The sequence below is a fragment of the Paroedura picta genome, chromosome 1 (genome assembly GCF_049243985.1).
Source record: "Paroedura picta isolate Pp20150507F chromosome 1, Ppicta_v3.0, whole genome shotgun sequence".
Lineage (NCBI taxonomy): Eukaryota > Metazoa > Chordata > Lepidosauria > Squamata > Gekkonidae > Paroedura > Paroedura picta.
The window spans coordinates 60,677,331-60,698,480 of NC_135369.1; the positions used below are offsets into that span (position 1 = coordinate 60,677,331).

General features: G+C 45.6%; 1 protein-coding gene across 3 annotated transcripts; it reads right to left on the minus strand.

Moving 5' to 3' along the window:
* Positions 1–6,033: 6,033 nt before the first annotated feature.
* TLR5 (toll like receptor 5) lies at positions 6,034–20,796 on the minus strand. Of its 3 annotated transcripts, none has more exons than XM_077340320.1 (2): positions 20,658–20,796; positions 6,034–11,478 (listed from the first exon to the last, which is right to left on the minus strand). In XM_077340320.1, the coding sequence occupies exon 2, from the start codon at positions 11,464–11,466 to the stop codon at positions 8,896–8,898; it is 2,571 nt and encodes an 856-aa protein (XP_077196435.1). In that variant the 5' UTR covers positions 11,467–11,478; positions 20,658–20,796; the 3' UTR covers positions 6,034–8,895. The 3 variants fall into 3 exon arrangements, with proteins under 3 accessions (XP_077196435.1, XP_077196450.1, XP_077196443.1); XM_077340335.1 differs by lacking the exon at positions 20,658–20,796 and adding an exon at positions 19,658–19,723; XM_077340328.1 differs by lacking the exon at positions 20,658–20,796 and adding an exon at positions 18,978–19,646.
* Between the last annotated feature and the right edge of the window lie 354 nt (positions 20,797–21,150).

A 21,150-nucleotide genomic window follows, 5' to 3' on the forward strand; every position in this document is an offset into this window, starting at 1 on the left:
CTAATGTAGAGACCCATCTAGCTGGTGTGTGAGCTGGCGAGTCATCATTACCATGCTCTCCAAAGTGAAAAAACAATCCCCCCCTCCCCACGGGCGCGATTTTCTGCCGAAAATAAAGGGAACTTGCAAACAAGGGGCTGTGTTGTGCTTGGGGACTTGGGGGAGCTTTAAAGCACTTCTGTGGAGGTACTGTAGCCAGAGAAGCCTTGCTGGGTGAATGAAGCCTCACTGATTCGTTGCTTTCCCCACTTGCTCCGAGGGGAAAAAAATGGCTTCGCCAAAAGTTTGGAGGAGAGAGCCAGGGGAAGGACTTTGTTGCAGCCGCTACATTGAGAATGCACAGGTCTTTTTCACAAGTGTTGCAGGTTGTTGGCAGGAGTGTAGCGATTTTCTGAGGGTGAATCCACTTTTCTGGATTCACCGGAAATCGCTACAACGAAGCGATTTTAGCGCTAGTGTTGCAGGACTGTTGCAGATTGTGTGCAACATCATGCGGAACGGCAAATTAGTAGCGTTTACCATTTGTAAGCCTTCTGCTACTTTGAACTCATGCGGAATGGCCCTGAGTGTTAGAAAAGCTAAAGCTCAAGATGAGCTTAGGCTAGCAAGAAGTGCTAAACATAGCAAAAAAGGCTTCTTTATTTATATTTCAAGTAAGAAAAAGAGTAGGGACTCTGTAGAACCACTGCGAGGGCAAGAAAGTGAAAGGCTGATTCTGTGAAGGTTCAAGGATGTGGCAGGTTACAGTCAATGACCATAAGCATGGATCTCTGTTGCCACTGGTTGAGCTAACAGCTTTCCTCACAAGGCATACTGCTCATATGATTCTGAGCATATATATCCAAGTTTGGAAATGTAGATAGGCTGCCAGATCTTCTGACTGTAAAAGTCCCCAGCCAAATACAAGTTTTAAAATAGAATGCAGGCAAAATGCCTAAACAATGCTGGGTTGTTGTTTTTAAAGTCAGCAATCAAATGAGGGTTTAGCGGATGAATAAAGATTTGGACTTGAAAAAGCCAGTGGGGCCCAGGTATGCCACCACCTAAGAAAATGATGAATGAGACTCTTCAGAGATGAACACCAATGAAAAGAACACTGTTAAGTACAACTGACCAGATGCAAGAGCACATGCGTCAAGGGAAGAAGGCACATTCAAATGGTTTCCTACTAAACCACACTGTTGCTGCCTGTGGATCTGGAAACTAGGAAAATGTCCTCATTTCTAAAAAGAGCACATAATAGATTGCTCTGTGAGCAATAGGGGAGAGCATGCTAGGCAACGGAGAGACATCTCGGTCTAAGATTAGAGCATTGCAACTTGCACTGCTGGCAAATACCAGGCTTCAGAGTGACATGTCTTCTCCTTAGAGAAGACTCAAGGAGAACTCCCAAAGGGAAGTCTGTTCTCCACCATGCCAAGCAACCAGATCTTGTTTCCAATGCAATGCCCAACTGACACCCTCCCCATTTTCATTAAAAAGCTTATCTCCACTTCATGGTTGCATTTCCATTGTTTGTTTGATGTTTATTTCCCATCTATTTATAAGTTGTCCACTGCTCTGCCCTTCTTTCCCAAGCAGCACTTATCAGGTGACTACAGCAGCCAGCGCTGACCGCCAGGGCAGTGGTTGGCTGGGCGACTCTCTCGGCCCAACTGGAAATGATGACATCATGGCCACCACAAAGACATCATGGCCATTTTAAAGTCATTTTAAAATGTCATGAGGGTCTAACACACAGCTGTGCCCCCGCCCACCTTTTCAGGTGCTGAAATAGCCTTGAGGGAGGGGCAAGAGTGCCTCAGCTTTCCACATTGTGGATCTGATCAAGATCAGCCTCTCATAGCATTTTAAAATGTTTTAAAAACGGCAGCCTTCTCATGGTGGCCACGATATTGTTTCTAGTTTGTTCCTGTCTCCTCAAACATCATGATGCATCTCAGGTGCTACATCCTGGGAATCAGAGAATTCCTACCCATAGGGTGCACCTGATGTCCTTCATTTGCATCTGAGGTGCCAGAGGAGGCAGACAAGGAAAAGATTTGCCTCCTGTTTGGAACCTAGTTGGCCAGAAATCACCTTAGCTACCTTGAGCCCATGGATCCTTCTTTGCTTATGGAGCTTGAAAAGATCTGCTGCTCCAGAAAAACTGTTTACTGTCCCCAGAAGCCAAAAGGATTAAGAGGATCACTCACACCACTTTACCCATCACTGCTGCTATCAATAAACAGGGTTGGCCACTCCGGCGCAGAGAATTCCTGGGACAAGCCTTTGAAAGATGGCACATGGGGATTGGATAGAGCATGGCAGGGATATATCCCATGGCAGGGATATACACAGTGTCTGTCTTCCAAGGTTCCTGTTTCATTTAGGCGAACAGATTCTTATTAGTCTGGAGATGAACACTAATTCCAAGAGAATGCAAGGCCCTATCTGTTGGTTGATGCTCAAAGACCTTAATTGACTGTAAAGAGGGCATAAGGGAGGGTAAGAAATCCTGGTCTTCAAGTTTTCATCCTTCCAAAGGATGATCCTTCATGACCACAGGACTTCATGAGAAGATGCGTCCTAGAGTTCCATGCTGGGCAGTCAGTCCCCAGGTAGGCATAGACCCAACTGGGACAGGGGCCATGACACATGAGAAGGGGCTTCAGCCTTCCTCCCAGAGTTTTCCCAAGCTTCAAACCGTACTTTCCTGGAAATGTTATAGAAATGTCTTAAAAGCAAAGCAATAGACAGCAGGAATAAAAGTGGAATTATATACTGTCCTTCCAGCCCTTTTCCTTTCAGCACTAATGTTTAGCCAGCAGAGAAGGTTCGGGGTGAGGAAGTCTAAAATCCTGTGATCAAGGAGTTCAAGAGCTGCACATCTGCACTTGCCTCCACTGGCAGGTGGCTCAGAACAATTAAATTGTGTTTGGAACATGGTAAATATTTACACTTCAGGACTCTCTTAAAAAGCTGTAATAATTAAAAATCCAGCTTTCCTCCTTTGGGGCATTTTGTGTATATGGGGGATGGGGGGGGGAGGAACCCTATCCTTCCCTTTTGAAGACTTGTTCCCTTTTTGAGGAATTGGTCATGATTGTTCTCTCTCACAAAGAAACAGAGGAGAGAGAAAACTATTGTGACCTTGCATTCAAGGGTAGTTCACTTTGAACTTGTAAAAAAACTGTAGTTTGGTGGTTCACTTGCTGCAACAGTGGGGGGGGGGGGACAAATAAACCGTGATAAGTGATGTGTCAAGCATAACAAGAGAATCTGAAATATGGGAAATGAAGAGAGGGCAGCTTAGTTTCTGGGAGTATGGTTTGTTTTTCCAGAGTACAGCATATGGTGCACAGGACAATAAAATGCCTAACTACTGAGTTTGGAATATCAAGGTAGGGAGGGGAGGGCAGGAATAGCAAAACACATACATGGTTCTTCTCTGACACCTTCTTGTGCCTTCTAGTGCCAGGTAACTGTTTCAATCAGAATCTTTAAACCGCCTGCGGTGCAGTGCGCCGCGGACTTAATAATCGAGTAAGGGCTCTTGGGGAGGAGTTAGGGCGGTCTCTGTCCGAGATAAAAACTCGGAGGAGCGAATCAGGAGCCGCAAAGCGGCTCCTGATTCGCTCCTCCGAGTGGCAATCCAGGGCCAAGTGTCCAATTGGAAGCGTGCGAAGCGCGCCTTCCTATTGGACACTTGGCCCGTTCCCTGAACACCGCGCCACAGACTCCACTCCTCCCGAGCCGCCATCCTGCCTGGATGGCTGCCAGGGAGGAAGCTCGCCCCACTTCCCTGGGCTCGGGGAAAAACGCTTCCCCGCCGCCCAGTGAATGCCCTTCCCTGACTACGGCCCTCGCTCCTGCCTCGCCGCCTCAAACCGCGCTTGCTGCCGCTGCGCCCCACCCTCCAACATCGCTGCGTAACCCAAGAGCCCGCCAAGGAGCCGCCCACCCCGCTCCGACATTGGGAGCCCACCGCCGAGCCGCCGAACGACCGGCCAGCCAGCCAGCCAAAATGCCGCCGCAGAACAACAACCCCCCCAACAGCCGCCGCCCGGCCTCCGATGTCGCCGCCGACTTCGCCGCACGCCCGGGGAGCCCTCCCACAAACCGCCCACCCCGCTCCCACATCCCCACAAACATAGGCTGGCCGCCGCCGAGCCGCGGCGGGACCACCCGAAGACGAAGAATCTGCAGACGACCCGCCGCCCGCCCTCCACCTTCCCCACCGACATCAGGACGCCCCCGACGAGCCGCCCCAGCAGCCCACACCCTCCCTTCTTACCTTCTGTTGCTGCCCGCCGCCATGACTACGATGCCGCCTAGCCGCCGCCCGCCCTCCAAAATGGCCGCTCGCAACGGTAAGCTCCCTGCCCTCACGCTACCCTTGCGTCTTCATCCCTCTCCCTCCGCCATCCGGCCCACACTACGGGCCGCTGCCGATGCGCCACCTCTACCACCCCTCTCCCTTTCTACCCACTGGGTGGGGCCCGCCGCTGCTGCACAGTACGGGGCTGCTTACACGGACCCCTGCCAGCGCCCCCCGCACAACGTCGAGCGCCTGCTAGCGCCCATTGTATTCTGACCACAATGGGCTTTATTCCTAGTTTTTAAATAACATAATTGTAGCTAACCTCTGCACATTTTAGCAAACCAGTATTACTATCGGCAGCCTGTGGCATGAAGCTCTTTCCTGTTAATTAGCATATTTCATCCTAGGAAAGTAGCAAAAATCAATGACGGAATCCTTATCTAGAGCCATAAAATTCCAATAAAGCATTGTCATCTTTTGTGGGGTAAAAGGCAATCAAAAATCAATAGATATAAGCCTAAGCCTAAGGAATCCAGGCATATTGGGAGAGCTGTTCTTTCACCAACTATATGTTCAGAATTCCCAGCATGGTGAGAGAGGTAGGAAGCAAACTGAGGACAGAGTATATTTTCTTGGAGCACTAATTTCCTCCATGACATCCAAGGGCAAGTCCCTTGCTTCAGAACCGGGATGTGCTCATGCAGCCATTCTACTTCACCCACACTAACAGTCCGATTAGCTTAGTTTGGCCTGAGCTCATCAGGGCTTGGGAATAAGCCAGGGTCTGCCACTGTTGATACCTGGATAACAGACAACCAAGAAAGACATGGGGCTGCTATGCAGAGAAAGGCAATGGCAAAACTCCTCTGTCCATGTCATGCCTGGCACACCCTGGGAAAGGGGTGCTGTGACTTGGCTGGGACTCAACAGCACATATTTTTTCTTCACATTAGAAGGATCGGCAAAGACCAGTGCCTGGCAGTTCATCTTTTTGCTTATCATTAACAACAGGGGGAGCTGTGCAGGCTATATCCTCTCAAGGGTGTCTCCTAGACATTTTTGCAGTTTATATATTTTATAACATTTATATACTGCTTTCCCTGGAGGCTCAGGGCAGTACACATGGAACACAGGAACAGGAACAATACAAAGAAGTCATTGATCACAGAACAATGGAACAATAAATGCTAAACAGTAAAGAACAATTAAGTCATAACTAGAACATACTGATGGACCCATGAATGGTTGGTACAAGCATTCGTTTTCGTTTCATGGGAGGGAGACTCAAAGGCCCCATGGAAGAAGTTGGGGCTAGTGGACTCTCACATGCTTAAAATTCCAAATGCTTGTCTCACAACGATAGTTTGGCACTGGGTAACAAAAAGGGAAACGGAGAACAGTCTTAACACAAGTCTGCCAAGTAATCAGCAAAATGTTTAAAATCCTACACCACCATCTAGAGGACAAAAGGTTCCACTGCATTCAATGACTGGTCTCCCTATAAGGGAAGGTTTATTTCTTCTAACAATCATTTGCTGGAATGACTGCATGGTAAAAAAATATGAAACACATGAAAAATATCGATCAGTTACTTGGAACTAGTTTTTAAATGTGTTGAGAGCACTCATACACCGTTTATCTGTCGATCCTTTGGTTGCTGGAAAGTGTATTTTTGTGGATTACGAAATACGGCAACACTTGAGTCTGACAGCAAAGGTTTTTAATAAAACAACATAATACACAGAACTGGGACTGAAGAACTGTAAGAAAAAGAAATTGTCTCAAGCTGATGCATTACGCCACCGTTTTACTAGACATACAAGAAAGCCCTCTGGAACAATTCTGTTTGTATACTTTGCGAATTGATAGAAAGTCGGGGCCTTCCTAACAGCCCCCAGCAGACCATTCCATACTGTGGGAGAAGAGGCAATCCTGCAGCTATTGTTATTATTGGATTTATTATCCGCCCTATCTCAGGGAACTCAGGGCAGATTACAGTAAGAGTAAAAACATATAATATGTAGGTTCCAATGGCTTCTAGGTTATAGCTGGAATCTAGAATTGAGTGTGGCACCTGACTGGTAACCAATGTAGTGTCTGCAGAGTGGAAATGATAGGCAGATTCTACTCAGGACCAAAGACTATGAAGAAAGGAGGAACAATGATGGCTGTCTAATAAAGTATTATTCAAAGTCACAAGAATTCAAAAAGTCTTTTTTAAAAAAGAAATTAATAACAGCAGGGCTTCGTCAGAATTAGGTCCGGATTTTCACACTTGTTTACAAAGACCATTTATTTTTCACCAGTGAGAAAGCTCCTAAATAATAAATAAGTAGATATATATTACAGAACTAAATTAAAGACCATTTCATACATACCTAAATTATTTCTCAGGTGAATATACTTCAACAATCTCTAAATTTTACTTACTTACTTACTTACTTACTTACTGCCCTCCCATTGTGGCTCAAGGTGGTTTACAGACAACTTGGAAATCATAATACAGGCACAACATTTATTTATTTATTTATTTATTTAACATTTATATCCCACTTTTCTTGACAAATGTTGCCTCGAGGTGGCTTATAGAATAAAGCCATAAAAACATGGTTCAATAATAACAAGTTGACAACAGTAGTAACAGTAACTAACCATTTTTCTCAACTGGGATATTAACAGTAATATTTCCAGCTAACTGAATCACACAGGTGGGTCGGTCCAGGGTTGCCCTTCAGTTTGTTCCAAGGACACATCTGTGTTATATGTCCATGTGCGCAATTGTACATTGGTATTATCAGCCGTCCAATTAGGGTCCGGATCCAGGAACACCAGTCCAGACTTAGACACCGGATAATAGATGCTCCGATGGTGACTCACTTCATGGAAAAAGGACACAAACCAGAAGATTTATTATTCTTTGGACTTGAACAAATCTCAATTGTTGGACACCACAAGATGGACATCAATAAGATCTTGAGACAACGTGAAAGTTTTTATATTTACTCATTGGAAACTATGAGCCCCAAGGGCTTAAACACGAACTTGGAACTTTCTTGCTTCCTGTGAGGTAGTACCTACAAACACAAGTACTGCAAAATGATGCTGTGATTTCTTGAACTCAAGCTAGGTACAAGATCAATAGCCTCTACAGGGGTACCTTGGAAGAAGGTTTATTATAATTTAAATCCTAACTGATAGGCTTCATGACCAATTGGGAGAATTTAGAGCCCTTAAAATAATTTTTTACATATGTTCGGAACTCTTCGCTTTTAGATGAGACTGCAGCTTTAATTGGTATAGGTGTGGCATGGAGTAAGTTTCTCAGCTAGAGTATAATTACCAGAGGCAGTTTACAACCCAGTGGGAAGAGTCTTTTGACTAGACCTCCCCAAACCTGGGAGCCAAAGGCCACATATATATAATTTAAAAGGAAAACTTGGTAAGAGATTATTACTTAGGATTAATATTTTCAAACAATATTTTCAAATGATAATAAATTTATAAATCTATACATTTTAAAGCAGTGTTATTTTATTTTAGATCCTTTTGCAGGACTTCATTAACTATACAAAAAGTTGGTAAGACTTGGCCCTTTAGTATAATTTTTATAATTTTTACGATAATAGCCAAAAAGCTGGCTTTTGATTTATACATATATATATAAGGATACTTAAAGAAACAATGACTGTATGTTTATAAGAATTATAGGAGGTATGCACTATTGCAGACTAGAATAATGACTGTGTTCAGTTAAATATGTTCTGTTTTGTAAAAATGGTTGATAAGCCTGTATTAATTGTATGCTTTTATATTTTAGAATAACAACCACTGAGGAAAAGCCAATTGAAAACGGTTCAATCTGGAGGCCGTTCAGATTAAAGATCTTGACAAGACAAAACTGTTGGTTGAAATTGTCTGAAAAACAACAGATATCGCAATGGAATGTTGGAGAGTCACGTTTGCTGCCTGCAACCATATCGTAGAGATTCTGGCTCACAAGTGAAATGTGTGCTTTGTGCCTGGATGTTTTCAGCTCATGTCTCCATGTCCTTTCAATTTTCCTGGTTGACTATCTTTAAACCGCCCGCGGCGCCGCGGGCACCGCGGACTAAATAAAGCAGTAAGGGCTGGTGGGGAGGAGTTAGGGCGGGCTCTGTCTGGGATAAAAACTCGGAGGAGCGAATCTGGGGTATAAGTCACCCCACCCAATTTACTGTCATCTGCAAATCTGATCAATATACCCTCCATTGCCCCATCTAAATAATTATGTTAAACAATACCAGCTCCCGCACAGAACCCTGCAGTACACTGCTGGTAACCTCCCTCCAAGAGGTCCTTCCTTCCCTTAACACTTGTAGTAGAAGGGGCTGTTTCTCCTGCTTCTCACTGTAGCCCTATAACCCATGTAGCTGTTAATCCACATGGTTCTCACAATCCCAAGAATCAGCTTTCCACGGTGCTGGCTGATATGAAATGGGGGCAGGAAAATAGTAAAAACTGGCATCTGATGACACTGGATTCAATCCAATGTGTTTGAAGAAGGTGTACTTTCTTTGAAGAAGAGTACATAGCTAAACCAGCCAACTAGCCTATTAAGAATCAGCTATAGTTCGTAGCTCTAGCATGCTGGACTTCTTAACTGTCTGCTCTTTCATTATTTGATGTGTGAGAGAGTTTAAAAACCACTCCACATCTTGGTCATCTGCAGGCCACCTCAAGTAGTGACCCCTTTGCATATAGACTCTAATTGGCTGATATCTCAATAGCTGATACTGAGAAAGTGATCCTGCTACCACCATAATGAGGACATCCTTCAGGTCACAAAAATATCTGCTCTGAGCAAAATTAAAGGCTTCCACACACCAGCCATCTTTGAGGAACTGTTTTGTCACAACACAGATAGTTTTTCTACTATTCCAAATGGCATCACGAATGTTGTCTATATGATCCTCCCCTGGTAAGAAATCTCTATGTTCAAAGCAGAGAGTAAACCTGTTTTTGTCAGAGTACTGGATATCAAGGTGCTGTATCAAAGATTTTTGGACCCACTCAAAGTCTGTGGTGCAGTAGCACAGGTAAGCATCGTATCTCTTTCCATCCAATGGTGGCTGGGGATCCTTTAAAACGGCTCTTGTTACAGTCTTATACCACAAAAAAAGAGCCCCTCTAAAGCGCGTAAAGGCCACCGCCACCACCAAGAACGCTGTCACCATAACACAGGTAAGGATAAAGAGGGCAAACTGTAGCATCTCTAACATCTTGTCTTCATCACAGTCATCTGCAGAATATGCATAAAGGGAAACACCAGCCAGAGCTGGAGGTCCAAAACAAAACATTTCATTTTGTGATCCAGCTATAGAGACGTTGGTTTGGTTTAGCCACACAAGCAAGCTGCTTAAAGGGCAATCACAGTAATATCTGTTAAAGGTGAGATCTAAATAGTCGAGAGAGGCAAAGAGCTCAGGATTAGGATAAAGCAGCTGGTTTGATGATAAGTCAAGACTCCTCAAAGTCTTAGGGAATGCATCATGAGAAATGTAAGTCAGCAAGTTAGAAGCCAAGTTAAGCCTCTTCAGTGATTCTAGACCACTAAAGATGTCCTCGGGAAGGAAACTAAGGTAGTTATTATTGAGACGGAGGACCTGAAGCTTGGAAAGTGCCTTGAATACATCCAAGCATAACATTCTCTCCCATACAAGCCTTAACATATTGTATCCCAGATCCAAATAGATTAACTGATTGTTTTCAGGTATGGTATTATTTTCTTTGTCGCAATTAGATAAACGGTTGTATTTTAAAACTGCATACTGTACAACAGGAAACTGGAGAAGTTTATAGAGATAACCCAGATTGTCCATTCTGTTTTCTGTCAAGTCAAGGAAGGCAACATTTATACCATCTAGTGTAGACTCCAGTCGGTTTCTGCCTAACATAGCAGAGAAGAGATTTGGTGGGAATGAGTCAATTGTTTTTAAGGCATTATCTTGAAGATCCAGTTTCTGAAGTTTTAGCAAATGTTTAAATGGGCCTAGATGCATCACCCCAATATGATTATTTTTCAAATCTATAGAAATGATGTTATCAAGTCCTTCAAAAGTGTAATCCTGGAGTTCACCTAGTAGATTATATGACAGGTTTAGATGTTGCAGGCTCCTGAGACCTGAAAATGCTGCTTTTTCAATCCGGTTTACTTTATTGTGGTTAAGATCAAGTAGCTCCAGAGCATGAAGATACTGAAACACATGGGACTTAAGAGCAAAAATGAAGCCATTTGAAATATCAAGTAAACGAAGGCCTCTCATAGTAAGACCAGCAAACGTATCACTGTCTGGATCCTTTATGTTATTAAAGCCATATGAAGCTCCCATGCCATGATGAGCAAGCTTCAAAAACTGAATTGGCACTCCTTGAATAGCCTTAAAGAACTGCTGTACTATAGCTATAGTCCATCCATTGTTACTGACATCCAGTGTTCCAATGCTAATATTCTTGAAAGGATTCCCACAGCTTGACCAGTCTACTGAATTTTCCCAATACAGATGATTAGAATTAAGTTTTAACAGTTCAAAATCTTTTCCTTGAAAGCTATCAAGGTCTCCTTCGCATATGGTTTCAATACGGTTTAATCTGAAGTCCAAAATCTTCAAAGATGTCATGTTGTAAAATAAAGGGTGAGGACGGAGCCGAGTGATGGCATTTAAACTAAGATCCAAAAATTCCAGAGAGACCAAATCTTGAAAGTAATGCCCTTCCAGAATGGACTCTGTAAACTGATTATAATAGAGCCTAAGCGTATGCAAGTTCAATAGGCCCACAAAAGCATCTGGGTCCAGATGAATCTTCTGATTTTGACCTAAGTCCAGTAGCTTTAAGTTTGGCAAGTTTCTAAAAGCCTCTTTTCCTATGGTCACAGGAAAAACCAACTGGGTTCCAAGGAACAAGTTCTGCAATTTTTCCAGCAATGGAAAAGAGCTGATATTTACTTCTGTGATGTAATTGAAATTTAAGGAAAGTGTAAGAATGTCTTCAGGCACAGGTGGAACTTGAGTGAGGTGGCACATGTCATAGATTGCAATGCTTCTTTCCACTGAACACCTGGGACTTGCAAGTATCTCTCGGCATACAAGCAGCATGTCAGTCAGAAATATCAGATGATGCAGCATTATGCCTTTGCCCTGGAGAAAGGGGACAAAATGGTTTAAAATGACTCTCTCACATTTTATACGGGCACTAGCAACAAATCCCATTGTATCTATCAATACAGGCGCTATGCCCGCCTCCCCCATCCTGGGCAGGCCAGATGAGGCCTCCCCCCGTGGCCCCCAAAAGCCCCGTTGAAGCCTCCACAGGTCTCGGCGGGCCTCTTCGGGGCAGGGAGGGAAGTGCTGGCAGGGACTCCGTCCTCCCCACCCCCAAAAGGCTTGCTGAGGCCTCCACAGGCAATGGGTGGGAAAGCACTGGCGGGGCTCTGCTCCCCCCCCCCCAAAAAAAAAGGCTTGCCGAGGCCTCAGCCATTGGAGCTCAAGAACAGATTTCAAGCCCTTGCAGAGGAGATGGAAGCAGCATCAAGGGTAAACCTAATCAAATTCAAAGACAGAATGAAGAACGTAGGGGAACAGGAGGAAATGGCATTTGAAGGAAAACGAAAGTGTTGGTCATTGGTGACTCTCTGCGGAGAGGCATGGAATACCCTGACACCCTAGTTCGAGAGATGTGTTGCTAGCCAGGGGCAAAGATTAAAGATATTACAGACAAGATGCCAAAACAGATAAAACCTATGGATCCCTATCCATTTGTGATGGTCCATGTGGGAACATACAATATGGCCATCAACACAATTACACATATTAAGGCTGACTACAAAGATCTTTGGGGGCAGCTGAAACGATTGGGGGTACAAGTGGTTTTATCTTCAATCCTGCCTATCAGGGGAAGATGAATGAGTCAGGAGCTGAAGATAACGTCGGTAAACTACTGGCTGAGTTGGTGGAGCTGGCGGGTGGGATTTGGATTCTGGGACCATGGGATAAGGTTTTCTAGAAGAAGGCCTACTAGTACAGGATGGGCTTCACTTATCAAAGCTGGGGAGATTCATCAGAAGAACTTTACAATGAAGTCACAAGGGGAAGAAGATGTCTAAGGAAGTGATTCTAATGGAGGACAGCAAATACCAATAGCACGCCAGGGAAGGATGGGTCAAACAGAACCCAGAATAAGAGGCTTCAGGTGCCTATATACCAATGCTCAGGAGTGGATGGATATGAGTTGTTCAAAAGAAACAGAAAAGGTCAAAGAGGAGGTAGAGTGTCACTGTGTGTCAGGAGAGGGCTTGCCTGTCAAGAAATACTGGAGGAGAGTGTTGGAAAATATCTGTGTGAAGATTAGGGGAGAAAAAGCAAAGGGTTAAGTAGTTGGCATCTGCTACAGACCACCTGATCAGGGTGAAGATGCGGATGCTACCCTCCTTAAGCAGCTTGAGGCAACAGGACTTTGTAATTATGGGTGACTTCAATTTCCCTGATGTGTGTTGGGAAACACACTCTGCTAAGCATCTTGAGTCAGGTAACTTTCTGACGTGCCTAGCTGACAATTTCATTTATCAAATGGTGGAAGAACCTATGAGAGAACCTTGGCTTCTTAATACTGACCAACAGGGAAGAGCTGGTGAAGGCAGTAGAGAGGGGGGAGCAACCATGTCTTCCTAGAATTTCTTATAAGATGGGGAGCCAAGGAAGTTCATAATCAGATGTGTCTGTTAGACTTTTGTAGGGCAGACTTTAATAAACTCATGCTGGAAAAACTTATTGACTCACATATAAGGGTGGTGTTTGGATAGTGGCTTTTTCTCCTTTCCTCCTCTCTCCCCTGTTTTGGGCAGGATTCCCCCCCCCTTTTCTTCCCACCTTCCTCCTCCCCTCTCACCACTCTTGCCTTTATTCCTTCCTTTAGAGGTGTTTCCTCCTTCTGCTCTCTGCTCTCCCTCTGAGACAGAGGCTTCAGAGCTTCCTGCAACACGTGCTAGCCTCGTTAACGCAGGGAGGGGGGAGGCGGAGACTGCTCTTTCCCTCCCAGGCTTGTCTCTGCTGTTCCTGCCTCTGCCTGTTCAGGCAAGTATAATTGTCTCCCACCCCCACCCTCCAATCATGTCTGGAAGCTGGTTTTTTAAATACCCACATATAAGCCGAGGAGGGACTTTTTCAGCTTTAAAAAAAGGGCTGGAAAACTCGGCTTATATGCGAGTATATACGGTACATGGAGATATCAGCTAGATATCAGGAAAAAAATTCTTTCAGCAGTGGAATCGACTGCCAAAGGAGGTGGTAAGCTCCCTCTCACTGACAGTCTTCAGGCAGTGGCTGGACAGATAGTTATCCTGGATGCTTTAGGCTGATCTGCATTGAGGAGGGAGTTGAACTAGATGGCCTGTATGGCCCCTTCTAAACAGATGAGGAAGAGGAAGAAGAGTTGGTTTTTATACCCCACTTTTCACTACCTGAAGGAGCCTCAAAGCAGCTTACAATCACGTTCCCTTCCTCCCCCACAACTGAGTATTGGGCTGAGAGCTCTGACAGAACTGTTTTGTGAGAACAGCTTTACTGATCCTGTGTGTTTTAATTCCTGGGTATGCTTTTAAATTGGTAAATTACAAATTTAATTCACTTTAATGTTGCTAGCTAATTTATACCTTTGCAACTAGAATGCTGTATTCTACGGAGTCTTGAACCCAAGGAGAGAAGGCCAGATTTTCCTTCATAGAAATGTGTATAGTAGATCACAATCTCCCTTCCCCCCCAAATATCCATCTATACTTGTAGAAGTGGTTGACTATTCCAGTAATACCATAACAACAGCAGTGCTCAGTCAATCAAAAGGAGGGGAACATGCTGTTTACTCAGCCTCTAAAGCTGACCCTTGATGTTTGCAGTGAGAATAAGTTCAACAAAGTCCATGATGGGAACTCAGCAGCCTAGTTCCACAGGCAACAGCAGCCTTACCCGACAGGGGAAACAAATCTTAAAGTGCGTGTGTTGGGCCTCTGCTTTCCCCAGTTCCACCTTCCATTGCCTGATCAACATCAGAGAGGACCAAATCCAGACTTGATGCTTTGTCATCAGTTTGGAAATTTTCTCTTTTCCAAGAAAGGGGAGGTTACAGGCAAAATAGGCAACAAAGTCATCTTTTAAAAATGAAAAGTGACCTTGTGTTGTGAGTGGAGATGGAATGAGCCAACATTCTTCCCAGGTGGTTCCTTCCCCTTTAGTTACAGATGATGGGCCAGGCAGGTTCAAGTAAGCGTCTAGCCCCCTCCCTTGCAGAGATATGCCTTTGTCCTTATATCTCCATGAGAGAAGAAGCTAGAGATTTACTTTTAAAAAAATGAATACTGGGAATTTAGAGAGCCTGTTTGACCAATCATTACAGCAGTATATTGGTATATCCATATTTTAATGCTTTTGCTTACAAAATTAAAAAATGAAACTAGTGTCTTCAATGCAGGGTGGTGGAAAGGGAGCAGCCAGACACTGACTACAGTCCAATCATCGAGATGTGTGCCTGGAGATATGTGGGAGTGGGTAGGACAAAGAAAACTGACAGAAACGTAAGAGAAAAGGTCTTATAAAATTGGTTTCCGGGGGAAATATCAGGGTAAAAGTGGTCTAAAAAAATGGAAGGGGTGTCAAGTGAAAACTAAAGGTACAAAAATGGGTAGAAATTGGGATAAACCAAAGCAGTATGGAGCCAGAACCCCCCAACAAAAACAACAACTGCAGAAGACCTCCCAGTGATGACTTGGGGAGGAGTGCTCTTGCCATAAGCAACAAGGTACTCTTCAGAGGGCAAAGCACTTCCAAGAGCCAGTCTGTATATGGAGCATGACTGCCTGCTAATAATGCAGCTTAGACTGAGGTTCTACTCACAGGCATTGTCCAGCATTTTGAATAGAACTTCTCACGTGAGCCCCACTCCCCCACTCCCCCCTAGAGGGAAAGAGGTATTTCTGATCTTCAGGCCCTATATCCCCATAAATTGTACCAAGTGAGCAGTGACTCACAAATTTTGTTAATCTTTAAGGTGCTGCTGGATTCTTGCTTTTTTCTACTGCTACAGATGGACAAAAATATCAGCCCATCTTGATCAAATAAATCCAGTTCATTTTAACATACTCTTTTAAAATAAATCTAAATTTTCCTTTTCCCTATAATATCCTGTGTCTAAAGTCCACAGGGGAACATCCAAAAGAAACCAAGTTGCACTTTCCCTCTACCAATTACAAGGGCGTTATCTGTCAGTAATATGTTGAAAAACCAGTTAAAATCACACTCCATTTTGCTCAAACATGAAAGGAATCCAAGTTTTTCCTGTATACTTAAGGGAAATAGACTTGCCACTAGCTGCCCTTTTCTAAGTACTTCCTTAAACTTTCATGTATTCAAAAAATGTAACCTTAAAACAGAAGATTAGGCCACTCTAAACATCAATCAATGTGGTAATGCAAGATTAAAAGACTACTGCAATATAGAAGAATAGAGGGGTCTGCGGCCAATCTATTTAAAACAATCATATTTTCAAAGTTTTCTATTTCTAATTTACCTCATACTAAAAATTTGACTTCATGATTTCAGCTCAGTTCAGCACATCTACCTTATTTTGTTGGGCAGGTTCTCATTTAAAATTTTATTCCTTTGACCACCTAAAATAAAAATACCTAAGGTAAATGCTAACTATTGGAAGCAGGAATTAACTGATTTCGTATTTCTTTTGCTTTTGTCATTACAAACAACGGGGCACCTAAGCTATACTTTCCCTTATGTTCTCCTTTCCTCCACTGACATTATAGCAAAGGTAGAAAACAGTACATACACATCATACAATCATGTAGCCCTATTAACCCTTGCAAAAGAGACCATTCAGGGAAAGAGTTAGATGCTTCTACAAATGTACAAGAATTCCAGGTTTGATTTTTAGAAAGCTGAAAATTTTTAAAAACTGATTAAAAATTAATTCTCAAAGGCTTTCACAGCCACAGTCAACTGGTTGTTGTGGTTTTCTGGGCTGTGTGTCCATGGTCCGGTAGTTTTAGTCCGTGACAATTCACCAGTAACTGTGCCTGGCATCTGCAAAGGTAAGAAATGACAAGATGGGAATCTCTCCTTGCTAAAGTGAGAGATTCTCATCTTGGCACAAAGAGATTCCCATCTTGCTATATCCTATTTCTGAAAATGCCAGCCACAGTCCCTGCCAAAGCATCAGGGGCTAAAACTACCAGGAGCTAGAACTCACAACAGCTAAGTGATTAAAACATTGTGATGGAAAAGCATTGAGACGTTTTGGAGGGTTATAAATATCATTTATTAAATTCTAGCTTATCCTCCTGAGACCAGCTCAGGGTTATTGCAGCGACTTCAAATGACACCCAACCATCAGGTGTTTCTCTAACTGTGAGGAGCTTCTTCCTGATGTTTAGATGGAATTTCTCTTGAATTAATTTAATCCCATTCGTTCTGGTCTGTCCCCTGGGACAAGAGAGAACAACTCTGCTCCATCCTCCATATGGCACCCTTTTAAATACTTGAAGGTGGTTATCAGATCCCCTCTCAGTCGTCTCCTCTCCAGGCTAAACAGACCAAGCTCCCCTAACCTTTCTTCATATGTCTTGGTCTCCAAACTCCTCACCATCTTCATTTTATTCAGTTTAGCCCACTTCTCAAACCTATCAAGATCATCCTGTATTGTTGCTGTCTTCAGTTGTGTTTGCTACCCCTCCCAGTTTAGTACCACCTGCAAATTTAGTAAGTATCCCCTCTAATCCCTCATCCAAATCATTTATAAATATGTTGAACAACACAAGCCCCAGGACAGATCCTTGGGGTACTCCACGTCACTCTTTTCCAAGAAGAACCATTAACAAGTACCCTCTGGGTATGATTTGTCAACCAGTTATTGATCCACCTGAAAGAATTAGGATCCATACCACATTTTACCAACTTGTGAACAAGAATATCATGTGGAACCTTATCAAAAGCTTTACTGAAATCCAGATAAACTTATGTCCACAGCATTCCCCTGATCCAGCAAAGTAGTCACTTTCTCAAAAAAGAGATAAGATTGGTCTGACATGACTTGTTCTTGCAAAACCCATGCTGAGTCTTAGAAATCACAGCTCTTAGTTCCAGCTGCTCAAGGAAGTGTTTATTTGTGCAGCTGAGACTGATGCAGCTGCTTCCCTTCATGGTTGTACTGCAAACTGTGCAATACAGAACTTCTTAAAAGGCCAATGCACTCTCAGCTCCACCTACTTCACAGAGTGTGGGCCATTCCGCATTTGTCCAAAATAGCACAATGGTTACTAATTGAAATCGCTACAGTTTTGCCGTTATGCACAACGTCGTTGACAATCTGCAACACTCCTGAAACCGATCCGCAAAATGCGCTTCGTTGTAGCGCTTTTAGGGAAATCCCAAAAAGTGGATTCACCCTCCGGAAAGCGCTACACTCCTGCAACCAATCTGCAACACTAGCGGGAAAGTTCTGTGCGTTATCATTGTTGCGGTTTCTGCAAAGTCCCTCCCCCTGGCTCTCTCCTGTGATCTTCCGGCGAAGCGATCGCCATTTTTTTTTCTCCGAGCGAGCGGAGATCAACGCACCGGCAAGCCTTTGTTTACCCAGTGAGGCTTCCCCGGCGGCAGTCCCTCTGTTTAAAGTCACCAAGCACAAGCATCGCAGAGGCCCCTTTGCTGGTTTATTTTCACTTTATTTTTCACACTGTTTTCGGCCGAAAATCGCGCCTGTGACGGGGGGGGATTTTTTTTTCACTCGGGGGGGAGCGTGGCAACGATGAAACGGCAGCTCAAACACCACCTGCTAGCTGGATGGGTCTCTCCCTTGCAATGAATCAACGCAAATTCGTTGCAACGTTGTTGTTTTTTAAACCTTCCTTAAAGGGAAAGGGGCTGTTTGGGAGCATGATAACGGCCGCCCATTGGCTGCTTGACGGCCAGGGGCGGGACACAGCTCAGCAATAGCGCTTCCTTTCTACTGATTTTTGCCGAGACCGGAACCCTGTGGGAAACGATAGAAACGCAACTGGATTCCACTACAAAGGCAGGTATGCGTTACGCCGAATTCCACTATTTAAAATGGTGATTTTTCGTTCAGCAAACAATTTGCTACATGGATCCCAGTGCGGAATGGCCCTGTCTGTTGCTGGGAGAGGAAGGGAAGGTGGTTGCAAGCTTCAGGTGGTTGTAAGCTGCTTTGAGACTCCTTTGGGTAGTGCAAAGCAGGATATAAAACCCAACTCTTCTTCTTTTTCTAAATAATATTTTATTATCTCAGAGGGGGTTTCATTATGCTTTATCAATTCTGGAGAGTGCTTTTTACAAATAGAAGTGCCATTAGTCAAGTCTCCTGGAAGTATGATCTCAAAGGCCCAGATAAAAATAGATGGTGAGAAAAAGATCTTCTGTGCATACTCAATGACACTTCCTTTCCTTTCCCTTCACTGGCTCCTCTGTAAGAACGGCGGTTGGTGTTATGGCCCGTCGAACCATCCGCAAATGGCAGTCTCGTTTGGCCCCCCTGTTCTTCCCAAACAGCAGCGTATAAAAGTTAAAGGGCACGGCCATGATCCAAGAGGAGCTCTGTGGCATCAAGAGGAGGAATGGTCACCTACCCCTCTGAACTCACTAATCTGAGCGCTGCAAGCGTCCACGCCCCACCCGACTGGGGCCGCACCGAGGAGAGGTCAGCCACAAGGCCCCCCGTCCTGAGGACCTGCTCGGCAGGGGAGCCGACGGGATGCCCTGCAAAAGTAGATTGTAACCTGGCGTCTCAGCCCACAAGCCTTCGGCGGAGACCGAGACGCGCCTCCTTCTCCCCCCGGGCAGGGCACCCGAGCAGCTCGGAGCAAGAGCGCGCGCCTTCCGCCCTGGCGTGCTGTTCCGACCCATCCACGCCCCGTTTCCTTCGCCCAGGCAGCCGCGCACGGACCACCCTGCCCGCACGCGCCGTCTGCTGCGGTCAAGGCCAGGCGGAAAACTCCGCCCCTTCTCCCCGAGCTTTCCTCCGTTGCACAAACGGCCTTCAGGGGACCGGAAAACCGAAGCGGGGCTCCCCCCTCCCGTCCCCCTAATCCTGCCCGGAAGAGTCGGGAGCAGCCCAGCTGGGAGGAAAGGCTGGCTCCTCGTTGCAGAGACAAAGGACTTTCGTCACAGCCATCAGTTGAGCGCCTTTCTCAGGCGGAATGACTTTGCTGAATGCGCTGTTTTCTTTTGGTGGCCTCAGGGAATCCAGGCGCCAGGAGCTTCCGGCCATTTCTGCACATATGTATCCTGCCTCCCAGCCACTGCACACCTTCTTGCCGTCATGCTCTCGTCTGCCGTCTTTTCGCTTTCCTTTCCCTTCACATTGCCTGCTGGAAATGGCGGAAGAGAGCAACGCGATTTATAGGCGACTCTCTTCCGCCTGTCACTCAAGCCAGGCAGCCAAACCCCTTTCTGCATGTTTTAAACGGCCCGGGATGCCCTTCTGCAGGGGGGCACCCCCCCCCCCCAAGGAACTGGGGCAGGAGAGAAAAGGCCGGTTTCCTTCTGCCTCTGTGTCTCTCACCCCCCTTTAGCCAGTAAGGGAAGAATGCTTGGATAAGAAAGGGAGTGAGAGAGCAAGCGAGGGGTGTGGGCGGCCGAAAGGGAGAGCGAGTGCTCGGTCTGCTAATTACACTTCGCCGGGCTGGAAATGCTGCCTCCAGCGGCGGCCCTTCTAATGCCCCGTGTTCCTTCGGCTCTGCCGACCAGCCAACCCCAGCTTGCATCCTTGTAAAGTTCCAGCAACAGTCGCTGGCTCCCGAAACCTGGACCCCCCCCCCCCCACACACACACAATTTATAGGCAGCCTTTCGATCACCCAACTTCAATCCTCGGCGACTTTCTCCATGCCCAGCCCGACTTTCTTCGACTTTCAACTTTCTCTCCCCCCCCCCCGTCGGCCCAGCGCTGGCCGGGAAAGTTGCAATAATCTCATTACTTAGCGGTGCCCCCCCCCCCCGGAGGACGCGGCTCGCGCTTTGGGAGGCGCACGGAGGGAAGCAAATGGGGAAGGGGCAGACGGAGGGGGCATTGCAAGGGACGCAGCTCAGATCAGGATGGCTACAAGTTGGGCAGTTTCTTCCCCCCCACTTCCTTTACAACTTTGACAACCAATCCGATTGGTGCCCTCCTTTGTGAACCGAAGAGGATCTAAACTCGGGGGGGGGGGAGCAGATTGCAGCAATCTCTCTCCTCTCCTCCTCCCCCCCCCCCCGCTCGTTGCGTGCAAAAGGAGACCTGTGCAGGGCTCGGCGGAGCTTGCAACTTACCAGCTGCGGGAGGGGGTGGGAGCTTGTGCGCTTTAGCGTCCGGCCACCTTCCTTTCCAAACCTGTCCCCACCGCCCCGCAGGCACCCAGATGTGCCTTCCCCTCTCCAAGCGGGCGCCGCTTGTAACTGAGGTGCCTGAACTCCCCATACCCCGGGAGAAGGAGGCGGGTGCGAGGGTGGGATCTGCACATTTTTTTGTTGTTGTTGGTAGCCTGCTAGTTGCTCTCCTCTAGTTGGTGCTTATCAGGTTGGGGGATCCACTTAATGAGATTCCCCAACTCGTCCTTTAAAGTGGAGGATGTAGCCAGACTTTTGCTGCCTGGATGCTGGAATATGACGACTATTTTGCTAAAGCCCTCAGTTTACTCTGAATTGTTGGCAGGATTGCCAAAATGCAGACAACTGAGATAAGTTTCCCTAGTGAAAATGGCAGCTTCAGAAGGTGCGATTCTGTTAGATCCTAGGTTAAATCCCTGCCTCAATTCTCTGCTCT